General features: G+C 51.9%; 1 protein-coding gene across 13 annotated transcripts in view; it reads left to right on the top strand.

Annotated features, from left to right (window-relative positions):
* Positions 1-6,731: 6,731 nt before the first annotated feature.
* Positions 6,732-22,596, top strand: part of Cacna1b (calcium voltage-gated channel subunit alpha1 B) — a 165,160-nt gene continuing 149,295 nt past the window's right edge. For 10 of the 13 annotated variants that reach the window (XR_010064570.1, XM_063283169.1, XM_063283167.1 and 7 more), the window contains exons 1-3: positions 6,732-7,146; positions 8,028-8,133; positions 11,536-11,675. Coding sequence is in view for 12 of the 13 variants with exons in the window: in XM_063283169.1 (XP_063139239.1) it covers positions 6,863-7,146; positions 8,028-8,133; positions 11,536-11,675 (530 nt within the window). In the remaining variant the exon portion in view is untranslated. The remainder of the gene's footprint in view (positions 7,147-8,027; positions 8,134-11,535; positions 11,676-22,596) is intronic. The other 3 variants (NM_147141.3, NM_001413253.1, NM_001195199.2) reach the window with 1 other exon arrangement.

The raw sequence follows: 22,596 nt of genomic DNA, 5'->3' as shown, positions 1-22,596 counted from the left end.
TTTTTAAGATTTATTTATTTATTTTATGTACAGCACTCTGCCTGCATATGTGACTGCAGGCCAGAAGAGGGCACCAGATCTCATTACAGATGGTTGTGAGCCACCATGTGGTTGCTAGGAATTGAACTCATGACCTCTGGAAGAGTAGTCAGTGCTCTTAACCACTGAGCCATCTCTTCAGGCCCCAAGGCAACTCTTTTAAGGACAACATTTAACTGGGGCTGGCTTACAGGTCAGAGGTTCAGTCCATTATCATCAAGGCAGGAACAGGGCAGCATCCATGCAGGCATGGTGCAGGAGGAGCTGAGAGTTCTGCATCTTTATCTGAAGGCTGCTAGAGGAAGATTGGCTTCCAGGCAGCTAGGGTGAGGGTCTTAAAGGCCACGCCCACAGTGACACACCTACTCCTACAAAGCCAAATCTCCTAATAGTGCCATCCCCTGGCCCAAGCATATACAAACCATCGTAACATCCCTAAACTGTCTACACTCCTGTGTGCACTTCCCCACCACACCTCCTGTTTAAACACCTCCTCTGGGCAGTTCCTCACCGAATAAGCTGTCGACACCCATGGTGGTCACTTCTTCATTGAACAGGTTATCTACGCTGCTGTGAGAACTTCTTCTTAGGAAAATCGTTTGTGGCACTGTGAGTCTTTCCCCTACAAAGAAGTTATCTATACTGCTTTGCACGTGCCACAGTGACTGGCGTCCCTTTGTGACACATACTTTATGGAGGTGGCAGCTACTCTGCGTTCCTTTACACGCTTGCTCCCAGCTCCCTGGGAAGCTGCACACAAGCCCACTCTTGGCTTAGGGGCAGCTCTGTGTCCTCCTGGCCTACTGGATACTTGAGTCTTCTCTGTCTCACTGAGTCCCTTGGTAATGGTGACTCTGAGGAAGGTGGGCAGCGTGCACCTACCAAGCTTTGTGAATGGTGCAGTGAGTCTCAGAGAACATGAGTGTGTTGTAACCATAGGTTGCAAACAGAGGAAGGAGCTAGAGTCAGAGGCAGAGAAATGGCAGAATGAAGGGTGCCTGATGGGCTAGTGTGTGTGTTTGTGTTTGTGCTCATGTGTATGTGTGTATGTGTGTGTGTCTCTGTGTATGAGTGTCTGTGTCTGTATGTGTGTCTATGTATATGTATGGATGTCTGTGAGTCTATACGTATGTATGTGTGTCTGTATATGTGTCTGTATGTATTTATGTGTATGCACGTGTGTCTGTGTGTCTGTATGTATATATCTGCATGTATGTGTGTCTGTATGAATGTCTATGTATATGTGTGTCTGTATGTTTGTGTGTCTCTATGAATGTCTGTGTATCTGTATGCATGAGGGGCTGTGTGTCTGTATGTATATATCTGTATATATGTATGTCTGTATGAATGTTTATGTATATGTGTGTCTGTATGTATGTGTGTCTATGTGTTTGTCTGTGTGTTCATCTGTGTGTCTGTGTGTCTGTGTGTATGTATCTGTATGTGTGTGTGTGTGTCTTGCCTTTACCCATTCTTTCCTCAGGCGCCTCCTGGTCACTGGAGCAGGGTAGTATGGTAGAGAAGAGGCCTGGGGATAGGCCTGAGGCCTTGGCTATGGCCTGCCATCTGGACTTCTTTTGACATCTGTGCCAAACAAAACATCCTGTGATGAACAAGCGCTTCCCTGTTTCACTACAGAGTACAGCCACCCACACCATCCCTCAGGCCAAAAGCCAAGAGTTTCAGTTGCTGTTCCTTTCATTAGAATGTCCAACATATTCATAGTTCAGTTCAGTCTACTCTGGACCAATCATAACCTTTTCTTCCTTTCTTTTCTTTCTTTTCTTTTCTCTCTCTCTCTCTCTCTCTCTCTCTCTCTCTCTCTCTCTCTCCATCCCTCCATCCCTCCCTCCTTCCCTCCCTTCCTTCCTTCCTTTCTCTCTTTTTTGAGTCAGGGTCTCTCTATGTAGGCCTAGCTGTCCTGGGTCTTGCTCTGAAGACCAGGTTGGACTGGAACTCACAGAGACCCAGCTGCGTTCTTGAGTGCTGGGATTAACAGTGTGTGCCACTTTCTCCCAGCAAGTCAGTCTTTTCTATTCGAACCATGCCGCCCAGTGTTGGTGGCAGCTCAAGCCATCAAATGGTCTCCCTGCTTTCCTCTGCCATGGGCCAGTTGACCCCACACCCACTCAGCCTGCCCTCTGACTGTTCAGAGAATGGACTCAGCCCTGATTGTGTTTGGTACATCTGAACAGCAGCCCTGGGGATGGTGGCTGTTCTGTCTTCCTAATGAAATTGAAGAGTTTAACTAGGAAAGTGAGAGCTCTCAATGCAGTGACATGTTGTAATTGTCAATTCCAATGTTCTGGGTTCCGAATGAAAGACACACACATGCACACATGCACACACATACACACACTCACACACACACTCACACACTCATACACACACATGCACATGCACATGCACACACACTCACATACACGCTCCTAACAGACACACACACTTATACATACACTCATACACACACTCACACACACACTCATACACATACTCATACACACAGACTCACACACACAGACACACACACACTCACACACTCATACACACAGACTCATACACACACTCACACACATTCATACACACTCATACACACAGACTCACACACACAGACACACACACTCACACACACACTCATACACACAGACTCATACACACTCATACACACAGACTCACACACACTCATACACACAGACTCACACACATTCATACACACAGACTCATACACACACTCACACACACTCACACACACTCATACACACAGACTCACACACACACTTATACACATACTCACACACATACACTCACACACATACTCATACACACAGACTCACACACACTTATACACACACTCACACACACACTCACACACACTCACACACTCATACACACACATGCACATGCACACACACTCATACACACTCCTTCACACAGACTCACACACACAAGTTATTCATACACTCATACACACACTCACACACACACTCATACACACACTCATACACACAGACTCACACACACACTTATACACACACTCACACACACACTCACACACACGCTCATACACACCGACTCACACACACACTTATACACATACTCACACACATACACTCACACATACACTCATATGCACAGACTCAGACACACAGACTCACACACACACTTACACACGCACTCACACACACACTCACACACACTCATAAACACAGAATCACACACACACTCACACACACACTCATACACACACTCACACACACATTCATACACACACACACTCACACACACACTCATACACACACACACATACATAACCTTATATTTTAATATGCCTTGAACAGTTCAATGGTTGGTCCACTCCCAAACCTCCATGCAGCTAACACCTTCCCTCTGATATTCCTGAGTTATTACTTACTAAAATCATATTTCATCTTTCCTGCCCTAGATCAGGTCGGGGGGCCTCTGGGGCTTACCTTGCCCAGGAATCCTGAAGTCCTGCCTTTGTCTCTCTGCCCAGCCATTAGCCCTCAGCAACTCTATTTACCAATCAAAGTCAACGGGTTCAGGGACCCTCAGTGTCTTACATGCAGATTCTTGTGCAATTTTGGGGACCCAATTAACATAATACAAGTGTTAGACCAAATCCACAAAGTGACCAAAGATTGTAGTTCCTCACATGTTGTGTATTAAAATTTTTCTAGGGCTATGCAACACACTAACCTATTCACCCCAAAATAGGGATCCCATGACAGACCCACAGTCTAACCTGGTGACCCACAGAGTTTCATTGGGCTTACTGACATGCATATGGGTGAGGGGTTGCTTACAGGAGCAGAAATGACTCAAAGACAACTGCATCACCAAAGCCTACCCCAGCATGGGTGACAGCTTACAAAACTGGGAACCTGGAGCAACTGCACAGCCTGCAGGCAGCTCAACATCCTTTGGATAGCATCCTTTTCGAGTGACTCTGGCCTCAACCTCTTTCCCACAGCTCAGCTTGTTTTTCTTCCAGGCAGTTGGTCTGGTCTTGGTCTTCTTTGTAGCTTGTCTTGTCTGAGAGTGACTCTCAGCTATCTTTATTGCATACTCTGACAGGAAGCCCAGTGAATCTGGTCAGTTTCAGGGACTTCCTGAAGCTATTTCTAGTTGTTTAATCTTCCTGCTTAAAGAGCTTCTCTGCTGGAAAGAATATTTCTATCTGGATGAAATGATTACATAACGCCACCAGATGCCAGCTACTCAATGATGTTTAGCTTTTCTGGAGAGATAGGTAATTGATGATGTGAGGAAGTCAATAAGTGGGCTGGGGAAGAGCCACAGTGTACCGCTTGTGGGTCTAGATCTAGGGCCATGGGATCTATGCAGACACACACATACCATACAATTAAAAATAAAAGTCATTTACTTCTTAAAAAGACAGGGTCTTACTATTTAGCTCTGGTTGGTCTGGAACTTGCTGTGTAGACAAGGTTGAACATGAATGCGGAGAAAGAAGAGGAGGAGGAGGAGGGGAGGAAGAGGAGGAGGAGGAGGAGGAGGAGGAGGAGGAGGCGGCAGAGGTGGTTCGACTTAAACTCACAGAGATCTGTCTGCCTCTGCCACCCAAGTGCTGGTATTAAAGGAGTGTGCCATCACATCCAACCTCAAAAATATTTTTAAAAATTCTAGCTTTACATTTCTTGAGAATTTATTTTACTTCATGTGTCTGAGCGTCTGCTTGAATTCGTGTTTGTGTTCTATTTGCATGCAGTGCCCTTGGCGGCTAGAAAGAGGGCATTGGATCCCCTGGGACCAGAGTTACAGACACTGTGAGCTGCCACATGTGCTGGGAATTCAACTCCCGTCCTTTGGAAGAACAGCCAGTGCTTTTAACCTCAGCTATCTCTCCAATCTATCAAAAATAAATCTTAAAAAACCAAATGAATGTGTTAAAGTTGAAAAAAAAAACCCAAACGTTTAAGAGTTTCTGAACAAAATCATTATAATAGGTTATAATAAAGTGATTTTAAAAATAGGTGTCTTTTATACCCATGCTTGATTGTGAGTCATTAGGTAATAAGCATTAAAACAAAAAAAATTATACAGTGACCATGGAAAGAAAGGAGGTAAAGATTGCTGCCCTAAAGCAGACTTTTTACTTTTTTAATTACATGACATTAAACCTGCTGCTTGCCTCTGCTTGCCTAAGTGGCCCATGTGACGTTTCCTGCAGCCTATGCTCTTTGTGTAGCCAGTGGAATCATGTGTCAGGTGCCAGCAAGGAGAGCACCCCACTTCCGGAAGTGGACAGTGTCCTCTAGGTTTGGTTTTGTTTGCCTCACTTCGCATTAACTCCCTGGGCGCATGCGAGGATCAGCTTTTATTCACTAAGAACAATTAAGAGGTGAAGGAAGGGTGTGGTTTTGTTACCGTTTCAGAGGTTTCAGCCCGTGGCTGTTGTGGAACCATTGTTTCGAACCTTTGGGGAGTCAGAGTATGCGGCCAGAAGGGATGGGGAAGTGGAGAGGAGGAGGGAGGAAAGGAGATAGGAGAAAGAGAGACACAGAGGAAGATACTGTAGACCCACATAGCCTCCCGCAGCTGCCCCTCAAGTACCCACTCCTCTCAGCCAGGTCTCACGTCTCCTTTCCACAGCCTCCCAGCAGTCCATTAACTTATGAATCATCAGCGGATTAATCCATTCATGAAGTCAGAGCCCTCTCGTGACCCCCAAACCCTCACTCATTTCTGATTACTGCTTCAGTGGGGACCAGGTCTTCAACATACTAGTTTTGGGAGTAACACTTCGGATCCAAGTCACAACAGGGCAGAAAGACCTTCCACTCTCCTCACAGCACTGTGACCTGTCTTTGTTTATCTCCTACAGGAGTGAAGAGGACCCTTTCTCCTCTGCCATTCAAGTGTGATTTGGGAAGATGTCAATCTGAATGCTGTTAAGACCCACGAGCCACCCTGTGTACTCACGGAGCCTACTATCACTCATCAAGTGCTATATAGCTAAATGATGCTTCTACCAAATGTCAGCTCGATAAAAGTGGAGCCTTGGGCGTGGCAAACAGGTGCACCACGAAGGCTCTGTCTTAATGTTTATAGAATGAAATGGCAGAGCAAGGATTGTCTGAACTGAGATCTTGGAGCGCCTTAGAGACTGGTATATAAACAGCAGCATTTAGAACTCTTGACAGGGTCCACTGCAAAACCCTCAGGGGCCAGGGATTTCAAAGCAGGGCATGTAAGGATATTTAAAAAAAAAAAAAATGGAAGGGCGACGATAGCCTCGGCTTCTGATGGCCAGCAGCGAGAGGGAGTGGCTGACGACATGGCCTCCGCAGGACAGGGGTGTGGACGCCAATGAGAACCTAGGCTGCGGGCTTCTGGATGCCACAGACATCTCCCCACGGGGGAGGGTCTGTTCGGGTTCGAGGAGCGCGAGGGCACCCGGGGACCTCTCAGGCTGTTGAGCTGGGGAACCAGACTCCGCCAAGGCTTTGGGCGGTGCCCCGGGGGCACGCAGAGGCTCACGCTGCCTAAAGCTGGGCTCACGCAAGCAACTCGGCGTTCCCCGAGGACCGCCGCGGACTCCGGCGGGGGCGGCCGCGGGGGCGGGGTCTGTGGAGTTCGGGGGTGGGACTGACGCGGATTGGCTAGGCTCGGCCGCGTGACCGACCCCTTATAGGGCGTGGTGTGGGGCCGCGGCTCGGGTGCGGTAGCAGCTGGCGGGCGAGGTCCAGACAGCTCGCTGCGGCTAGGTTAGGAGCCCCTGGCGCGCCGCGCCCTCGGTGCCGGGCCGCGGAGCCGGGGATGCGCGCGGCGCCCGGGAGTCATGGTCCGCTTCGGGGACGAGCTAGGCGGCCGCTATGGGGGCACCGGCGGCGGGGAGCGGGCTCGGGGCGGCGGGGCCGGCGGGGCCGGTGGCCCGGGCCAGGGGGGTCTGCCGCCGGGCCAGCGGGTCCTGTACAAGCAGTCCATTGCGCAACGCGCACGGACCATGGCCCTGTACAACCCCATCCCAGTCAAGCAGAACTGCTTCACCGTCAACCGCTCGCTCTTCGTCTTCAGCGAGGACAACGTCGTCCGCAAATATGCTAAGCGCATCACCGAATGGCCATATCCTACGGGGGCCTGGCCGGGCGGGAACCGGAGGAGGTCAGGGGCCGGGGCGACGTCGGTGTCCGCGCGGCGGGTCCAGGAGGGGCGGCTGTGGCCTGGGCGGCGGCGCCAGTGGCCATCTTTCTGGTGCTGGGAGGGGGTGCGACCTGGGAGAGACGCGTCGCGGACCCCACGGCCCAGCGAGGAGGAACGGGGCGGGGCTTCTGGGGCGGTCTCCAAGTGCGTGTGTGCGTGGTTTGGGTGTGCGCGTGTGTGGTCGTGGAGGCCACGGCGGACCAGGTGCACTCTGGGCGGAGCCCCTTGACCTGAGACTTGTCCCTTCGTGCACTTGGTCTTGGGCAGCCAGCTTGGGGCATACAACGTGCGGCTGGCCTGGAGGACACGGGAGGGCGAATCCGAGTCTATGCAGGTATAAGTGCTGTGTGGTTGCAGGTCTGAGCGCGTGCTGACTGCAAGTGCCTGCGTTTGTGTGCGGGCATCCACGAGCCGGTGCTGCGCGTGCGTGTGATAGGCATTCTTGGTACATTATGTTCACGTGCGGGTGTAGATACTTGTGGCTGCCTTTAGGTAGGGTGTGCGCCTGCGCAGGGCCCGCTTCTATTGCTTTGGGGGGCGTTTGGAGGGTTCCCCGGTGGCGCTGGCGGGCTAGGTAAGGCAGCGCTGTCCGTGGTGCTGACGGCTTCCGAACTAACGAGGGGCTGGGCAACTGCAGAGGCCCCGCCTCTTGGCTGCCCCCAGAACTAGGGCGGGGAGCTGGGAAGACTAGCCCTGATCCGCGGGAAGGTGGTGGGTGTCGGCCAGCAGAACTCAGCTGCTGCACTGCGCTGTCCTCTTCACTACCTCCGTAGCGCCTCCTAGCCAGTCCTTAACCCACACACGCCCTTCGAATATATGATCCTGGCCACCATCATCGCCAACTGTATTGTCCTGGCCCTGGAGCAGCACCTCCCTGATGGGGACAAGACTCCCATGTCTGAACGACTGGTGAGTGCTGGCTGAGGGTCTGGGGCCTGAAAGGTGGGGGTGGTGGCAGGTCGTCTGCTGTGCCTAAGCTAGGCAGGTAGGGTCCTATCCTCATCTGAGGGCCCTTTGACTCTGCCTCCAGTGCCAGGAAGCTGGGGTGGCCAGTTGAGCTTGATGAAAGACCAGGGACCCACCAGCTGGCTTGTCTTGTTTCTTTAGCTGCCCCTGCTCTCCAGATGGTTCATCTGGGCACGCTATGCTGGCCTTGATTTCTAGACCTAGAATGAGAGAGGGCCATTTCTCTTGAAGAGAACAAGAATGCCAGGCTTTATGGGTTAGTCCCGTGGCCAGCTGACTACCTTTCCTGCCATGCTCCTAAGGAAGCACTTCTTCCCAAATGTTCTGAATCCATATTTTCCTCTAGTGTCCTGCCAAGAGTTTCCTAGAATCCAGTGGTGTCCACTTTGGAGATCAGGGGCCATATTATTGGGATTATGACTCTTATGTAGCAAGAGGCAGGAATGAAGGCCAGCCTTCTGGTCTCTGGAGGTTTGAGGGGTAGCGCCACTTCACAGGTGAGGGCACAGCATCAGCCACAGCTCTTTCCTGCCGCTCCTTTGCCTGAACCTAGCATGTGCTTGGTGTGACTGTGAGACTCTGGCACAGTGGTATGGCCTCTCTTCCCACCCTCTCCTGTAGTTTGGAAGAGTATGAGTAGGTGGACATCAAGAAGAACCAACGGCTCCTTGGCGTTGAGGACTTTCCTGGAGGACTCAAGAAGGCTGAGTGGGATTAGGGTGTAAACTGGGAAGGAATGTGTGTTCAGTCAGATTTTCAAGGTAGAGGGTAAGAAATGGTTCCCGGGCACTTGTGGACATGCCCATTAGTGCTTGTGTTCCTTTGGGCTTCTGGCAGAGTAGGTCTTCAGCCTGTGCTATCCTTGTGGTGAGCATATATTCCAGAGGCCAGAAAACAGAGTGAACTTGGAGGTTCATTGGGTTGAGTATCACCAATGCCAGGCCACAGGTAGTGACCAAGTCTCTAGGGAACTCTGGCAGGTATGGCCAAGAGGGTCATAGGATAGACCTAGGTCAGCGCAAGGAGGTCATGAATGTAGGCATCCTTTTACGGATCAGTCTGGTGTGCAGTTTTCTGAGTACCTGAGTTAGTATCTCAGGTTTGCATGGTTTGGTGATGGTGGGAATGGAAAGATGTAATTTTAGTGGCTCAGCTCTTGGAAGAACAAACAGTATACTCCTGCTTTGGACCTATCCTGGCAAGCCAGAAAGCTCTCTGCTAACCCCAGTTTTGCTCGTATGCCCAGTCCTTAGGGGCTGTTAGGATGAACAAGAGAGATGGGTTTGGAGACTGGAACTAGGTAGCAGGTAGGGACTGAGTGGTGTGAGGACACCTCAGTGTTTCCAGCCTCGCTTGGGGTGGGGCTTCCTTATCTCTGGGACTCTGCTTTATGCTAACTTTTCTCTATACCTGCCGAAGCCTCAAACTTGCAGTCCAGTGGCTCCCAAGCCATCTTCCACCCCCATCGGCCTCAGTCATGGGTCTGGCTTATAGGAGCTGGGCAGAAGAACCTAGGATGGGGCTTTGTTGCTGGTTGCCCTTCTCTTTTCTGACCAGGAACCTTCTGTGAAGACCTTCTAAGGTCAGCTCCTTCTTTGGTGTCAGCAGCCCCTCCTCTTGAAGAATAAGACCCTTCTATTTAAACCAGACCAGATACCTCGAGGCCAAGAAAGGTTGTCGCATCCCTTTTAAGAACCTCCTTCCTGTCATGAGTCGACCTGGCAGGACAGAAACACTGGGTCATCATGGATGCTCAGTCACCGGGCCCTCAGATGTAGCTTCTGCTCACACACTCACTCCTATTCATAGCCACCTCCTGTTCCAAGTTTCAGGGCCGTGGGTGGCCTTTACTCCAGCTCACGGCTGGGCTCCCTGCAGGAAGACACAAAGGGCAAGCATAGGCATCGGCAGGCATGGGGCCCTCGAGGGCCAGACTTCTTGGAGAAAGACCTGCTGAAGAACTTAGTGGCCCCATCTCATCGGCAGCTCTTTGGACCACTAGGCCACATGCCCAGTCTTTCTTCATGGGGCATAGTGGCTCTGAGAAGCAGTTTTTGCTGGAGCTGGTCCTAGGGGCCAATCCTTGTGTGAGTGGACTCTGGAAGCTGGGCGCTTCCTCCTCATTTCTTCCTCCGTTTAAACTTGCTACTCCAGGGGCTGGAGGGATGGCTCAGCGGTTAAGAGCACCGACTGCTCTTCCAGAGGTCCTGAGTTCAATTCCCAGCAACCACATGGTGGCTCACAACCATCTGTAACAGACTCTGGTGTATCTCAAGACAGCTACAATGTATTCATATTTATTAAATAAATAAAATATTTTTTTAAATAAAATATTTAAAAAAGTTGCTACTCCAGAGTGTAGCAACTGAATCATGCTAATCCTCCATGTCCAGCTCCCTAAAGCTGTCTGCTCTCCTCCCCTTACACATGGTGCATGTAACATCCCAACATCCTATCTTGCAAGTTTTGGCAAAGAAGCAGACAGAGGGATCTTACTAGAGTTTCTGTCTTCATTCCTTTGGTCCCATTGTTTTCTCCAACAATAATCTTTCCTTAGACTCTAGCCCTAGAAACCTTTGCTGCCATACCTTTGATGAGGTTCCCTGAGCCTTGGTCCATCTGGGTTCCTGGGGTTGCACCTTCTAGTCTCATGTCTGCCCTCTGGTCTCCGCAGATGCCATCACTATAGTCTCCTTAATGCTGGAGATTTTCCTTCCTCTTTTTCCCCTGTCAGAATTTGCATGTTCTGCTGGTCTATGTGCACTGCATGTGTGAATGAGTCCCAAAGCAAAGTCTAAGAATGTCAGGCTTTCTGGGTAAGCTGGCATAGTGGCCGTGTGAGATGACTGCTGTGTTTATCTGTGCTCTCTGCCCTGTTACTTCCTCTTTGTGCCTCTGTCTCTGTGCTCTGTGCTCTGAGGATGGGAAGACTTCATTGTATAGAAAGGGTTGCTAGAGTTAATACAAGAATTTGATTTAAAGGCATCCCCGAAGAGTAACATCACTACTTTTTTTTAAAACCCCCTTCAGTAAAGTCTGCCCCATGATTCCAGCAGGATGGTCCTGGGTAACCTGTGAGTGGAGCAGAAGCTGGGTCACAGAGTAGAGGCCTAAGGACTCAGACATAATCAGGACACTTTTGCCATGCCAGCAAATGACAGGTCATACTCTGAGCCACTCAGATGAGCACACTCAGGCTAGTGGGAGCACTGCATGCTGGGGAAGTCTCTGGGGTGCCTGGCAGGGTTAACCTTGGGGTAGTAGGTATGGTCATGAGGCAGGAACTGCTGCCAAGCCGCTTTTCTGAGGGGACAGAGGTGAACGCTGTCCTGTGCTCCTCCTCAGGATGACACGGAACCTTACTTCATCGGCATCTTTTGCTTCGAGGCGGGCATCAAGATCATAGCTCTGGGCTTCGTGTTCCACAAAGGCTCCTACCTCCGGAATGGCTGGAACGTCATGGACTTCGTGGTGGTCCTCACAGGGTAGGTGGGCCAAGGCTGGGTCACTTGTGTGTATGCTGCCCTGCTGTAGGGTGGAGGTGGCAGAAATGGTGTTGCTACCCAGTGCCCTGACTGTAGAGCACGAAGTAAGGTGGTCTCTGAATGTACTCCTGGGTAAGGGGGATTGCTTCTCCCTACTCAGGTGACATCAGCTTCTGTTCCCATCTGCTCGCCAGAGCTTCTGCTATGAGGGCCATGTTTGTGTTTGTAATGTGTTTTCCCAAAGGGCTCACTCCTAGTAGCCTACCTGGTGGCACTTGCTTACAGACCCTAAAAGCAAGGTGGTCACTGGGCACTGTGGATGGGGTGACTGGCAAGTGAGGGGCTTCTGTGAGGAAAGCTTTTACCTATCCCCGATCCTGGAGGAGCATGTGGAGTCTGAGCCACTTTCTGTCTGAGGAGGTAGCTGGGATATCTTCCCCATAGCTCTGTTCTGTCCTACTGTGTGAGGCCGAGTACATGTTCCTGGTTCTTCCTCTGGTAATGCTCTGGTTTTGATTTATTTAATGAGTGAGTGTTTTTGCTTGCATATGCGTATGGGCACCACACGTGTCTGGTGCCCTCGGAGGTCAGAAGAGAGCATGAGGTTCTCTGGAACTGGAGTTACCATGTGTGTGCTGGAAACCAAACCAGGGCTCTTAACTGCTGACCCATCTCTCCAGTCCCCGTGTCCCCAGTGTGTTTAGTCACAATGTATGCTCACTGCTTCTTCATGCCAGCACTTCCTTATAGCGACCAAAACAAAACTCACCATTGGCCAGGAGCTCAGGAAGCCAGTGTGTGCTCCGTCCCCAAGCCACCTGAGTTGATTTTTCTGCCCAGTGGGCGCTGCACATCTTTCTTCTGTTTTTCTTTCTGTGGAGGTTGAGGACTCTGGAGCTGCTGTGCTGGGAACAGAGGCTGTGGTTGACATGATGGCTGCTCGAATAGAGCCCGTGGCTTCCCCAGAGGCTCCGTCCTGTCTAGGGATGGCAGTGTCATCTTCCCTCGTGCCTTGTGCTTGGAGACTTAGTGCCCAGATTGGGACTCAGGGAGCTAGCCCACAATAGGCGGGAGCACTTTTTAAACGAGATGGTTCCATCCCTGCTGACCCCTGACTTCCATGGAGGCCTGGTGTAGGTGGGTGTGTGTGGGAGGGGTTGGGCAGTTGATGAGCAGGAAAGAGGTGACTGGGAAGCCTGGGTGTGGGGCTTCAGCCACCGTGGGTCCCGGTTTTTGAGGAATAAAGGAAGTCAGGTAGTGACCTCGGGGCTCATAAGTAAGGTGCACAGAGACACGGGGTCTGCTTTCGCTCTCTTTGCACTGCAGCTTCTGCTGTGAGGACATTTGTAATGCTGAGGTTGGGGCAGGGAGGTTTGTCCCCTAGAACTGTCTGGTATGCCCAGGGAATTTAATATGTTGGTGGCCTCAGTGCCTCTCGTGTTATGGTGATCTTTGCACACTTCTGTGGATTGCTCGTTCCAAAGCAAGCACGCGTTGACATGGCGTTCATCGAAAGCCCTCTACACTTCTGTGGAGACTTGCTTTCCACTGATGACCTAAGTGAAGAGTCACTTGGGATTGGTGAACAGTGTGGCCCCTGTGAGTTGGGTGTTCCCCACATCCAGGGTTACTACCTGGGGCATCCAGGAGCAACTACAGCTGTTTACAGCTCTCTTCCCTTGAGATCAAGTCCCTGAAGACAAGATGGCGTCTTATTTTTCAGAGTGTCCCCTGAGCTTGTGTTAGGCAGGCATCTAGGAGGGTGCAGTGTGTGGTGGCCAAACTAATGAGTACTGAGGGGAGAGGCTGCCAATGGATGCTTGACCCTGCTACTCGAATCTTCTACCCAGGTTTAGGCTGCCTGGAGACAGGAGGCCAGGAGGGACACCAGAGTTCCCCATGCAACCCTTGCCTATAGGACCCTAGATGGTCCAGGACTCTGAACCTACGAGAGGCCTAGGAGTGGGGGACACAGACCAGTGCTGGATGGTTTCAGACAGGAATGCTAACCTTCCTGTGAATGCTTGAGCAAAAATGCTAGGGCCCCCAAAAGGAAAGCAGGACTGTCTTACTCTGGTCTTGGAGATCCCCCTCTCCATTTTCTATTTATTTTGTCTCTTACACAGCAGTCTTCTCTCCTCTTCCCTTCCCTTCCCTTCCCTCCCCTCCCCTCCCCTCCTCTCCTCTCCTCTTCTCTTCCCTTCCCTTCCCTCCCCTCCTCTCCTCTCCTCTCCTCTCCTCTCCTCTCCTCTCCTCTCCTCTTCCCTTCCCTTCCCTCCTCTCCTCTCCTCTCCTCTCCTCTCCTCTCCTCTCCTCTCCTCTCCCCTCCCCTCCCCTCCCCTCCCCTCCCCTCCCCTCCTCTCCTCTCCTCTCCTCTCCTCTTCTCTTCTCTTCCTTCCTCTTCTCTCCTCTTCTGCTTCCTTCACTCTCCTGGGTCACCTATCTCATCTCAGCCTTGTGTTCCATTCCTCTGCCCTCTGCCCTCTGCCCTCTGCCCTCTGCCCTCTGCCCTCTGCCCTCTGCCCTCTGCCCTCTGCCCTCTGCCCTCTGCCCTCTGCCCTCTGCCCTCTGCCCTCTGCCCTCTGCCCTCTGCCCTCTGCCCTCTGCCCTCTGCCCTCTGCCCTCTGCCCTCTGCCCTCTGCCCTCTGCCCTCTGCCCTCTGCCCTCTGCCCTCTGCCCTCTGCCCTCTGCCCTCTGCCCTCTGCCCTCTGCCCTGGCAAGAAAGCTGGCTCTGCTGTCCTGGTTTGAGGCTTCTCCCTTTGCATGGAATTCCTTGAGATAGTGCCAAGTTTTGCCCCCCCCACCTCCCCAGGAGGAAGGGTCGTGGAGGTCTATATTGCGGGACCAGAGCCAAACTAGAAGCTGCTCTGATGCTCCTGTAGGATATTGTGCCTGTGTTTGTGGGAGGTTTTGGTGGGAAACCCAGGGAAGAACCCATCTCTAACCCTCCTGAGCTGAGGTCCCTATAGCAGGGTATATATGGAGGTGTGGCACTTTCTTGTTATTTTGTTGTTTTAATTAGGCTTTGTTTAATTGGTGCTTAGAAGGCTAGAATTCCAGAGGGGAAAGGCAGACAGCACCGTGGCCTGTTGCCTAGTGAAGCCAGGCATATCCCCAGTGGCCAGCAGGGGTCTCTCTTCTCCTGATGTTGGTGGAGGTTGTGCGGTGCCTGGGCAGTGGTAGGGTAGGGAGTTGTGCCCCTTACCCCCCGAACCCCAGAGAAGCCAAGGCTGGGGCCTGCTCCCACCTTCCTTCCTCTCAGGTGTCTTGTTGTCTGTACCAATGTATATGGTGCAAGGGCTGTGATCGGCTAGGTATGCTGGGTACTGGCTGCTCTGGGGGCATAGATAGGATATGGTTTTAAGTCCCAGGGATGCCTCTGGGACTCTGGGGATTCTGAGAGATGTTGGAAGCTTCTAGGCATTGAGGCTGGCTTGTGGGATATGGTCCTGTTCTCAGAGATTCTGGCCTCTCAGTTAGGAGTCCTGTTTCTCATTGGACCAGCTCTTGGATTACCACCCAGACTCTTGTCCCTTGGTGGGGTGGGACGAAGGCCTAAATCTTTTACTACTAGGGGAGGGAATGGTTCCCTTCCTGGTCCTATGGCTGATTGAAGGGAAGGGACGGGCCTCCACGCCCACCTTCTTTTCTAAGGACACGTCTTTCTGCATAGTAGGATGAGCAGGACCCAGAATTACCCTATTTTGACCTTAGTTGGAAGTGGACAGAAAGAGCCACCATCCCAGCTCAGCCAGAGGTCACCTGAAAGCCATGCCCTGCTACCGTTCAGCCTGTCCACCCTGTGCCCATCCGCACTATGTCCAGCCGTTCGCCATTCATTTCCTCGAACATTTGATCTTCCTTCTGCTGACACTGCTCATTAATCCATTATCAGCCATTAATCACCTATGCGCTCAGTGTTTCCAGATGGTGTGAGCACAGGGACAGAGCTGCGGAACCCCTTCCTGTGAGCAGAGGCCAGGCATCTTGCCCAGCCTATTTCTTGTCAGCATATGTAGTCTCACACCTGAATGGTGCTTAGATGTGCTGCATTACTGGCTTGGGTCTTCCACCTCCCAGACTGTAGCTACTGGTGCTTCTTGGCATGGCCGACTCAGCGTGTCCAGGAGGCACTGAATAACCTTGGTCATGGTGGGAAAGTGGGTAAGGAGTACATAGGACGGCTTTGTGTGTGTGTGTGTCAGCAGTCAGGGAAGGCTTCGGGTGTGGGAGGGCACAAGTGAGCCTCAAGGCTTCAGGGTGTAAGCTACTTGGTCTCTGGGAAGAGCTGTGGCTAACATCCTGACCAAGAGCGCAGCGGACAGCCGACGGATCCCCAGGGAAGAGAGAAGCCGTCTCGGACTGCACCCTGGTGCCCGTAGCTTTGGGCTTCCTGGGCTAGGAGGTGATGGAGATCTAGGGGAGCACTTGTGTACAGAGAGGAATTCAGAAAGAGCATGCTCTGGACCACAAAGCAGAGGTTGCAGGGGAAGTGTGCGGTATGGCCTGAAGTGCATTAAGTGTGTGGAGGAGTGAGCCTGCTGGCCATGGGGGCCGTGTGGTGGAACTTGTTAGTAATAATAAGGGTCATGTTTATAGGGTGCTTTATAGCAAAACAGGAGAGGTAAATAAATGTGGTCAGGGCGTGGAGGCCCAGAGTGTTGCGTTAGGTGGCCCACAGCTTACCTGAGCATTGGTGGGAAGGTCCAGGGGAAATTGACGCAGTTGGAGAAGGCCAGCCCTGGAGTTTGAGTGAAGACATGTCCAGGTCCCTGGTCAACGTATTGGTCTGTCCAGTGGAAAGAGTGTCCAGCGGCTGAAGACGCTGTGCCGAGGTGGGCAGAGGTGGTCGGTGACTTCAGACTGTTCCCGCTGAATTTGGAAGCAAGAGCTTCAGCTAACATGTGTGAAGGTGAGGGGTGAGATACAGGAGACAGATGTAGGATTTAGGGCACAGCAAAGATGGGGGATGGAGAGAGGGAGAGCAGGTGAGCAAGGGGGCATTTGAGCTTCCCAACCCTGTGCCCCAGCCTGTCCCTCCTGGACCTTCCTCTTCACTGTGCCATTGCCTTGCTTGGTCACCTGGAAGGTATTTGCTGGAGACACCTCTCGCCTTCCCCCCTGTTTAGGTCTCCTGGGACACAGAGGTGACCGAATAGATTCTTGCCCTTCTGCAGGCCATGTTTGTCTGGATACATAAAACAAACTGTCCATTTGCCCTTGGACAGAGGGAAGCTCAAAGTAGCTGAATGCAGAGTACTGTCTGTCACCGGTGTCAGGAGATCTTTGAGAGACAGTTTCAGTGAATGTCAGGGATGTAGGGAGAAAGGCCACCCGTGGTCTGGGTGCAGGACAATCAGGTTGGGCTGTCACTGGGCACAGGGAGGAAAGCAGACAGTTGAGACCGAGGGTCCTAGGAGGCTGAAGGGCCAGGCCTCAAAGCATTCAAGGGGCAGTGAGAAGGCACAGTCTGCAGGAGCCTCTGGTGTCCTTCAAACCCGACACCCACTTCTCTAGGCTGCTGTGTTCTCTGAGCTCCCGATGGTGTCCATCATACTTCTGCCTGCCCACCCTCATCCCATCCCTCATCACTGCATTCATTCTTTCTTCCAGGAACCTCAGAATACCCTGCTATAGCCTTTAGCCTAGAGGGTTTAAATCCACAGTAACAAGGATGCCTGTACCTCTGTTGTGGCCCAGCCTGCTCCTGTTCCTTCCCCTATGGCCTATGGAGACACAAAAAAACAGGTCTTGGCTCGGGCAGGTGGTTCTCCGGGGAGCATTTCCAACCACAGCTTCTCATTTTACTCCAAATTAAACCGAGATTCCTTTTCAGGACATGTAATTAGAGCTCAGGCTCCTCTCTCTGGACTCCTCTCCTATGGGAAGAGGACGAGTGTGGGCTGCCTCACTGGGAGGGAAGATGGACCGTGAGCTCAGGCAGGCATGGCTCAGCTGCTGTCTGATGGCCTCTAGGGCACAATGGAGCCTGATTTGGGAGGTGCTCCTCCTGGGCTGGGAAGGCACAAGGAAGTTAGGAACAGAACAAATGGATGAGCACTGTGGACATTTGCCACAGGGCCGGGAGACAGTGTGTAGGGAATGCTGTGCCTGCCATCAAGTGACCCAAGACATATTTGAACAGAGTACAAGGGACGTGGCACAACTGTGACGTTTGAATGAAGGCTGACCCGGTGTGTGGTTAAAGCAGCTCCACGCAGTGGGCTGTTTTCTAGCTTCCCAGTATTTCTCCTGTGGCTCTTTGGAGGGATGGCCTCTAGTACTGGGCAAGTCGAGGTTCACTTGTCTCCTTTTCCTTCCTACATCCAGGGCTCTGGTTATCTGCTGCCCCGAAATGTGGCTGGAGCAGTTAGGGTCAGGAGTTCAGTTCTGAGAGGCAGTGTCTTTAGCCACATGGGGAAAACCTCTGTCTTCTGAGATCAGGTTTAATGTCCTCCAGGTAATATGTACATAACTTCATTGGAGACGCAGAGGTCCTGTGGCATCTTAAGAACTTGCCGGACACAGGATACAGGGAAGCCCCCTGTACAGAGGCAAGGCCTATGTTCCTGAGCAGCCCTACAAAGGCTGCCATGTGAATGTGGCACCAGATGACGGTGGTGACCTGTGGGCCTAGCACTGGTGTGCACGTTGCAGATGCCCTGTCTCCATAGTGGCCTCTCACTGGCTGCATGTCCCTGAGAGCCCTCGAGCCCTGTGCTGGTTACATAAAGCTTCAGGGATGCCCTGTTCTGAGGAGTGGCGCCTAGCCTCCCGCCTTGGCGCACACCCCTGCAAGTGGGTATTTATAGAGGACCTAGCTCACTCTCTGTTGTCTCCCCCCCCCCCCCCCCCCGCTTCTCCCTTTGCTTCAGGACTTACACTTCTGGATCGTGAACACGGGCCCTTCTCAGAAACAGTCCCCACTGATCTGTGTCCAGGGACTCAGGCTTTTCCCTGATCTTGGGTAGGGAGAGACCCGTACTCCTTCAGCTGAAGTAGCTTCAAGCGCTGGCCCTGTCAGTTATTTCTAGGGTCTAAGAGTCCTTGTGTGTTTCTAGGTTAGGGACAGCCCCTGGAAAAAATGGATCCTAAAACCTGCCTAATATGAAGGCAGAGCAGGGTCTCTTGATGAGTGGGGCATGAGCTGGGCTGTGTGCCCTTCAGGCCCGGTGGCTGTGCAAGGCCCACCTGCTTCTGAGCTAGACCTCAGGTGAGTGGTGGAGGGGCTCCTGAATTCCACTAGCCACTGACGTAGGGTGGAGGGCATGGTCCCCAGGCCCCTGGACACAGTCTAGGAATGGGATATGCTTGCAGTTGCTTCTGCCATTGCTGGCTGCCACCTTAGGACACATGCCCTCCCTGTCTCTCATACCTTCCAAGGCCTCTCAGATTATTCAAAGTGAAACTCAGAAGTCTCCGGTAGTCAGGATCCAGGGTGGCCAGCCAGGAGACTTGCACATTCTCATCCTATCCTCTCACACCTGACCACTGCAGCTCAGAGATCAGGAACTTCTTGGGAAAGGGGATATGTACTTGTAAAACCTAGCACTGTGGGTGCCCAGGCTGGCGGGGGACCACAGAATACACTCAGGATGGACTCAGGGTGCTGGAAACCTTCCTGTGAGCTATGATCGGGGTCCATAGCACCCAGCAAGGGCCTGACACGTATAACACCAGCAGGTACCAGAAATGAGTAAGGGTCTAATGCAATATCTACTTTACCCTGGGGTCCCTAGACCCTTTCCCAAACTGGGCCCATATAGGCCTGGTCAGGATCTTGAGATGGGCTCTAAACTAGTTGTCACCTTTAGGAGGGAGGAGCCTTGTAAACCCCCAAGTTTCCATCTTGAATAGACATCCCGGTTCTCCCTGGTAGTCTGCCTTTTGAGCTCACTACCATTGCCCTGCTCTGGTTGGCATTTCCTTGATGGGCTCAGGCATGGGTGCTCTGGCACGGGAGCCCTGGTGTGCTGCGTTGTGTCCAGGCCAGCTATAGCACCTGCAGCAGCTGGTGCTGCATCCTGTGGCTACACTCCCATGAATGTCATAGGAGTTTAAATTCACCCCTCCCCGCCTTGGGAGAGTGGCACTTGTGAGCAAAGTATAGTGAACTCACCGGGCTTCACTCCTTTCTACTCAACATCCCTCTTCACACTGGAGCCCAGAGCTGTGATTCGCACTGAGGTGAGAATGCCTGCTAATGGCTTCTCTCTGTTACTAGGCTTGGAGCTGTCCCTGGACAGAGAACAGGGTGGCGGGCTGGCCTGCTCCTCAGCCTGGATTCTTTGTTGGGTGTCTGGAGTTTCTCATCTCCTATGCTTCCATCTCTGCTGCTGTGGAAAGAGAGGCTCCTGCCTGTGCTGGTCTCCATGCTGTAGGTAGCATCACCTGGTTTTCTGCTTTACAGTAGAGCCAGCCAGATGTTTCTAGGACAGATTCCCTGCAGGCCACATAGCCACCCACTCCTGTGGTGACCTTGTAATGCTTACTCTCTGCTTGCTTTCCTCCTTCATTGCTATCAAAGCCGATAGGCCTGGGGTAGGGTTCATCCTGGAGTTCACATCCACCACCACCACAGAGACCGTCTCTGGGCTCTGCAGAGCCTGGAAACCCTTTGGGAAGGATCATGTGCCCCTGGCTGGCTGAGGAGGCAGTGCTGGGGCCTGCGTGGCATGGGTCTTGTGTATATCACCACCTTCTGTTCTCCGGCGCTGGCTGCAGTCACAACTCTCACCTTCACTCTGCCACCAGGGCTGTGTGTGTGCGTACTCACAAGTGCGCGGCAGATATAACGAAGCTGCACAGAGGCTGGGTGGGCAGCTTTGCCTCAACTGTACTCTGGCCTGCTCTGGAGGGCAGAAGCCAAGCTCCTGTTAAAGTAAATAGAGGGTGATGTGATGATGGGCTCTGGGCCCAGGGGCTTTGTGACCCCCTGGTATCTTGGGCTAGCCTGATCTTCTAGTGCTTTGAGGCCCTAGGTAAGCACTGTTGAGTGCTTCATTAGCCCCTGTTCCAGGCCTCTCCTGATGCATGTCTTGCACTTTCCTCCCATTAACCACCGAATCCAGAAAAGGCTGGGGATGGGGAGGAGGGAAGGTCCTTGTGGTGTGTGGTCTGAGGGTAGTGTGTTGTCTAAGGTGTAGCTTCTGGTTCCATTTTCCCTCAGCATCTGTCTCAGACCCTGGCTCAGGAAGCAGTGTTGCTCCCTGGTGGGTAGGAGGCCAGAGCTAGCATTGTTTTCTGCTTACAGCCCTAATCAATACAGAGGAGGAAGTTGGCTCTTGCCCACAGATGGGCAGACAGGAGGGACCAGAGGTGTTAATTGGGACTGGTTGACATGTGAGTTTCACAGACTCACCAAACTTATACTGGTACCCACTGGTAGGAGGATCAGGGCTAGAAGTACAAGGGATGTGGCCCTGTAGGCCAGGCAAGATCAATGGGCTGGGCACAGTGGCTCTGAATAGTAACAGCACCTTTTAAAAAAGATAACGTTTTAATTTGAGCTAATTGTAGATGTATCTCACACACACACACACACACACACACACAGAGACACACACTCGCGTACACACACACAGACACACACAGATACACGGACACACACAGACACACACAGATACACGGACACACACAGACACACACAGATACACGGACACACACAGACACACACAGATACACGGACACACACAGAGACACACATGCGTGCACACACACAGACACATAGATACACGGACACACACAGACACACACAGACAGAGACACACACAGAGACACACACAGACACACACGCATGCACAGACACACACACAGACACACACAGACACACACAGACACACACAGAGACACACACAGAGACACACACACAGACAGACACACACACAGACACAGACACACAGACACACAGAGACAGACACACAGACACACACAGACACACATAGATACACGGACACACACAGACACACACAGACAGAGACACACACAGACACACACACAGACACACACGCATGCACACACACACACAGACACACACAGACACACACAGAGACACACACAGAGACACACACACAGACAGACACACACACAGACACACACACAGACACACACACAGACACACAGAGACAGACACACACACAGACAGACACACACACACAGACACAGACACACAGACACACACAGACACACACAGACACACAGACACACACACACACACACACACACACACACACACTCATAACAAGTAGTATGGAGAGAGCATTGCATCCTTATCCAGCTTTCCCCTCATGGTGCCCTTCTGTGTAGCCCTGCAGACTTACTCGTCCTCACCCCACCCCCACTTCTGGCAACTGCTAGTACTTTCTGTAATTCTGTGATTTTGTTGTTTCAAGAATATTACATGAGTGGTACGCACTCAGGGCCTTTTCTTCTCCACTGAGCAGTCCTTTGCAGATGATGTGGCAGTGACCATTTGCTTCTGTTATTGCTGAATTCAGGCATGCATGCCTCAAAGGTGTCCCGGTTTGGTTCTAAGCAACTACAATGAAGTACATTTTGTAATAAAGCAGGTCAGGAGTTCGTATTGCCATAGTGCATAGAAAAGATATACATTGTATCTATTATATTAAGTGCACTCTGTGCTTAAATCATTGAGTCTTTTTGTTGAGATCTTTTTGTTGGTGACAGCTGTGGAAGAGAGTGGTGCCTGGCGGTTTCTTAAGACAACAATGAATTGGTTTATAATAGACTCGTCTTTCCACACACTTCTCTCTAGTCTGCTGTGCGGTTGATAGCGCGCTCTTCATGGTGGGGCTTCTTTCAGGGTTGAAGTTGGTCCCTTTAAGTTGCCGCTGCTCTACCAACGAATTAGCTGTGGCGTGCAAACCATTTGTTATCAACAGTGACCACCGTTTCACCAGGA

The sequence above is a fragment of the Rattus norvegicus genome, chromosome 3, assembly GCF_036323735.1.
Source record: "Rattus norvegicus strain BN/NHsdMcwi chromosome 3, GRCr8, whole genome shotgun sequence".
Taxonomy (NCBI): domain Eukaryota; kingdom Metazoa; phylum Chordata; class Mammalia; order Rodentia; family Muridae; genus Rattus; species Rattus norvegicus.
Note: the sequence above shows the minus strand (reverse complement) of the source record. Positions and strands in the feature narration are given on the sequence as shown.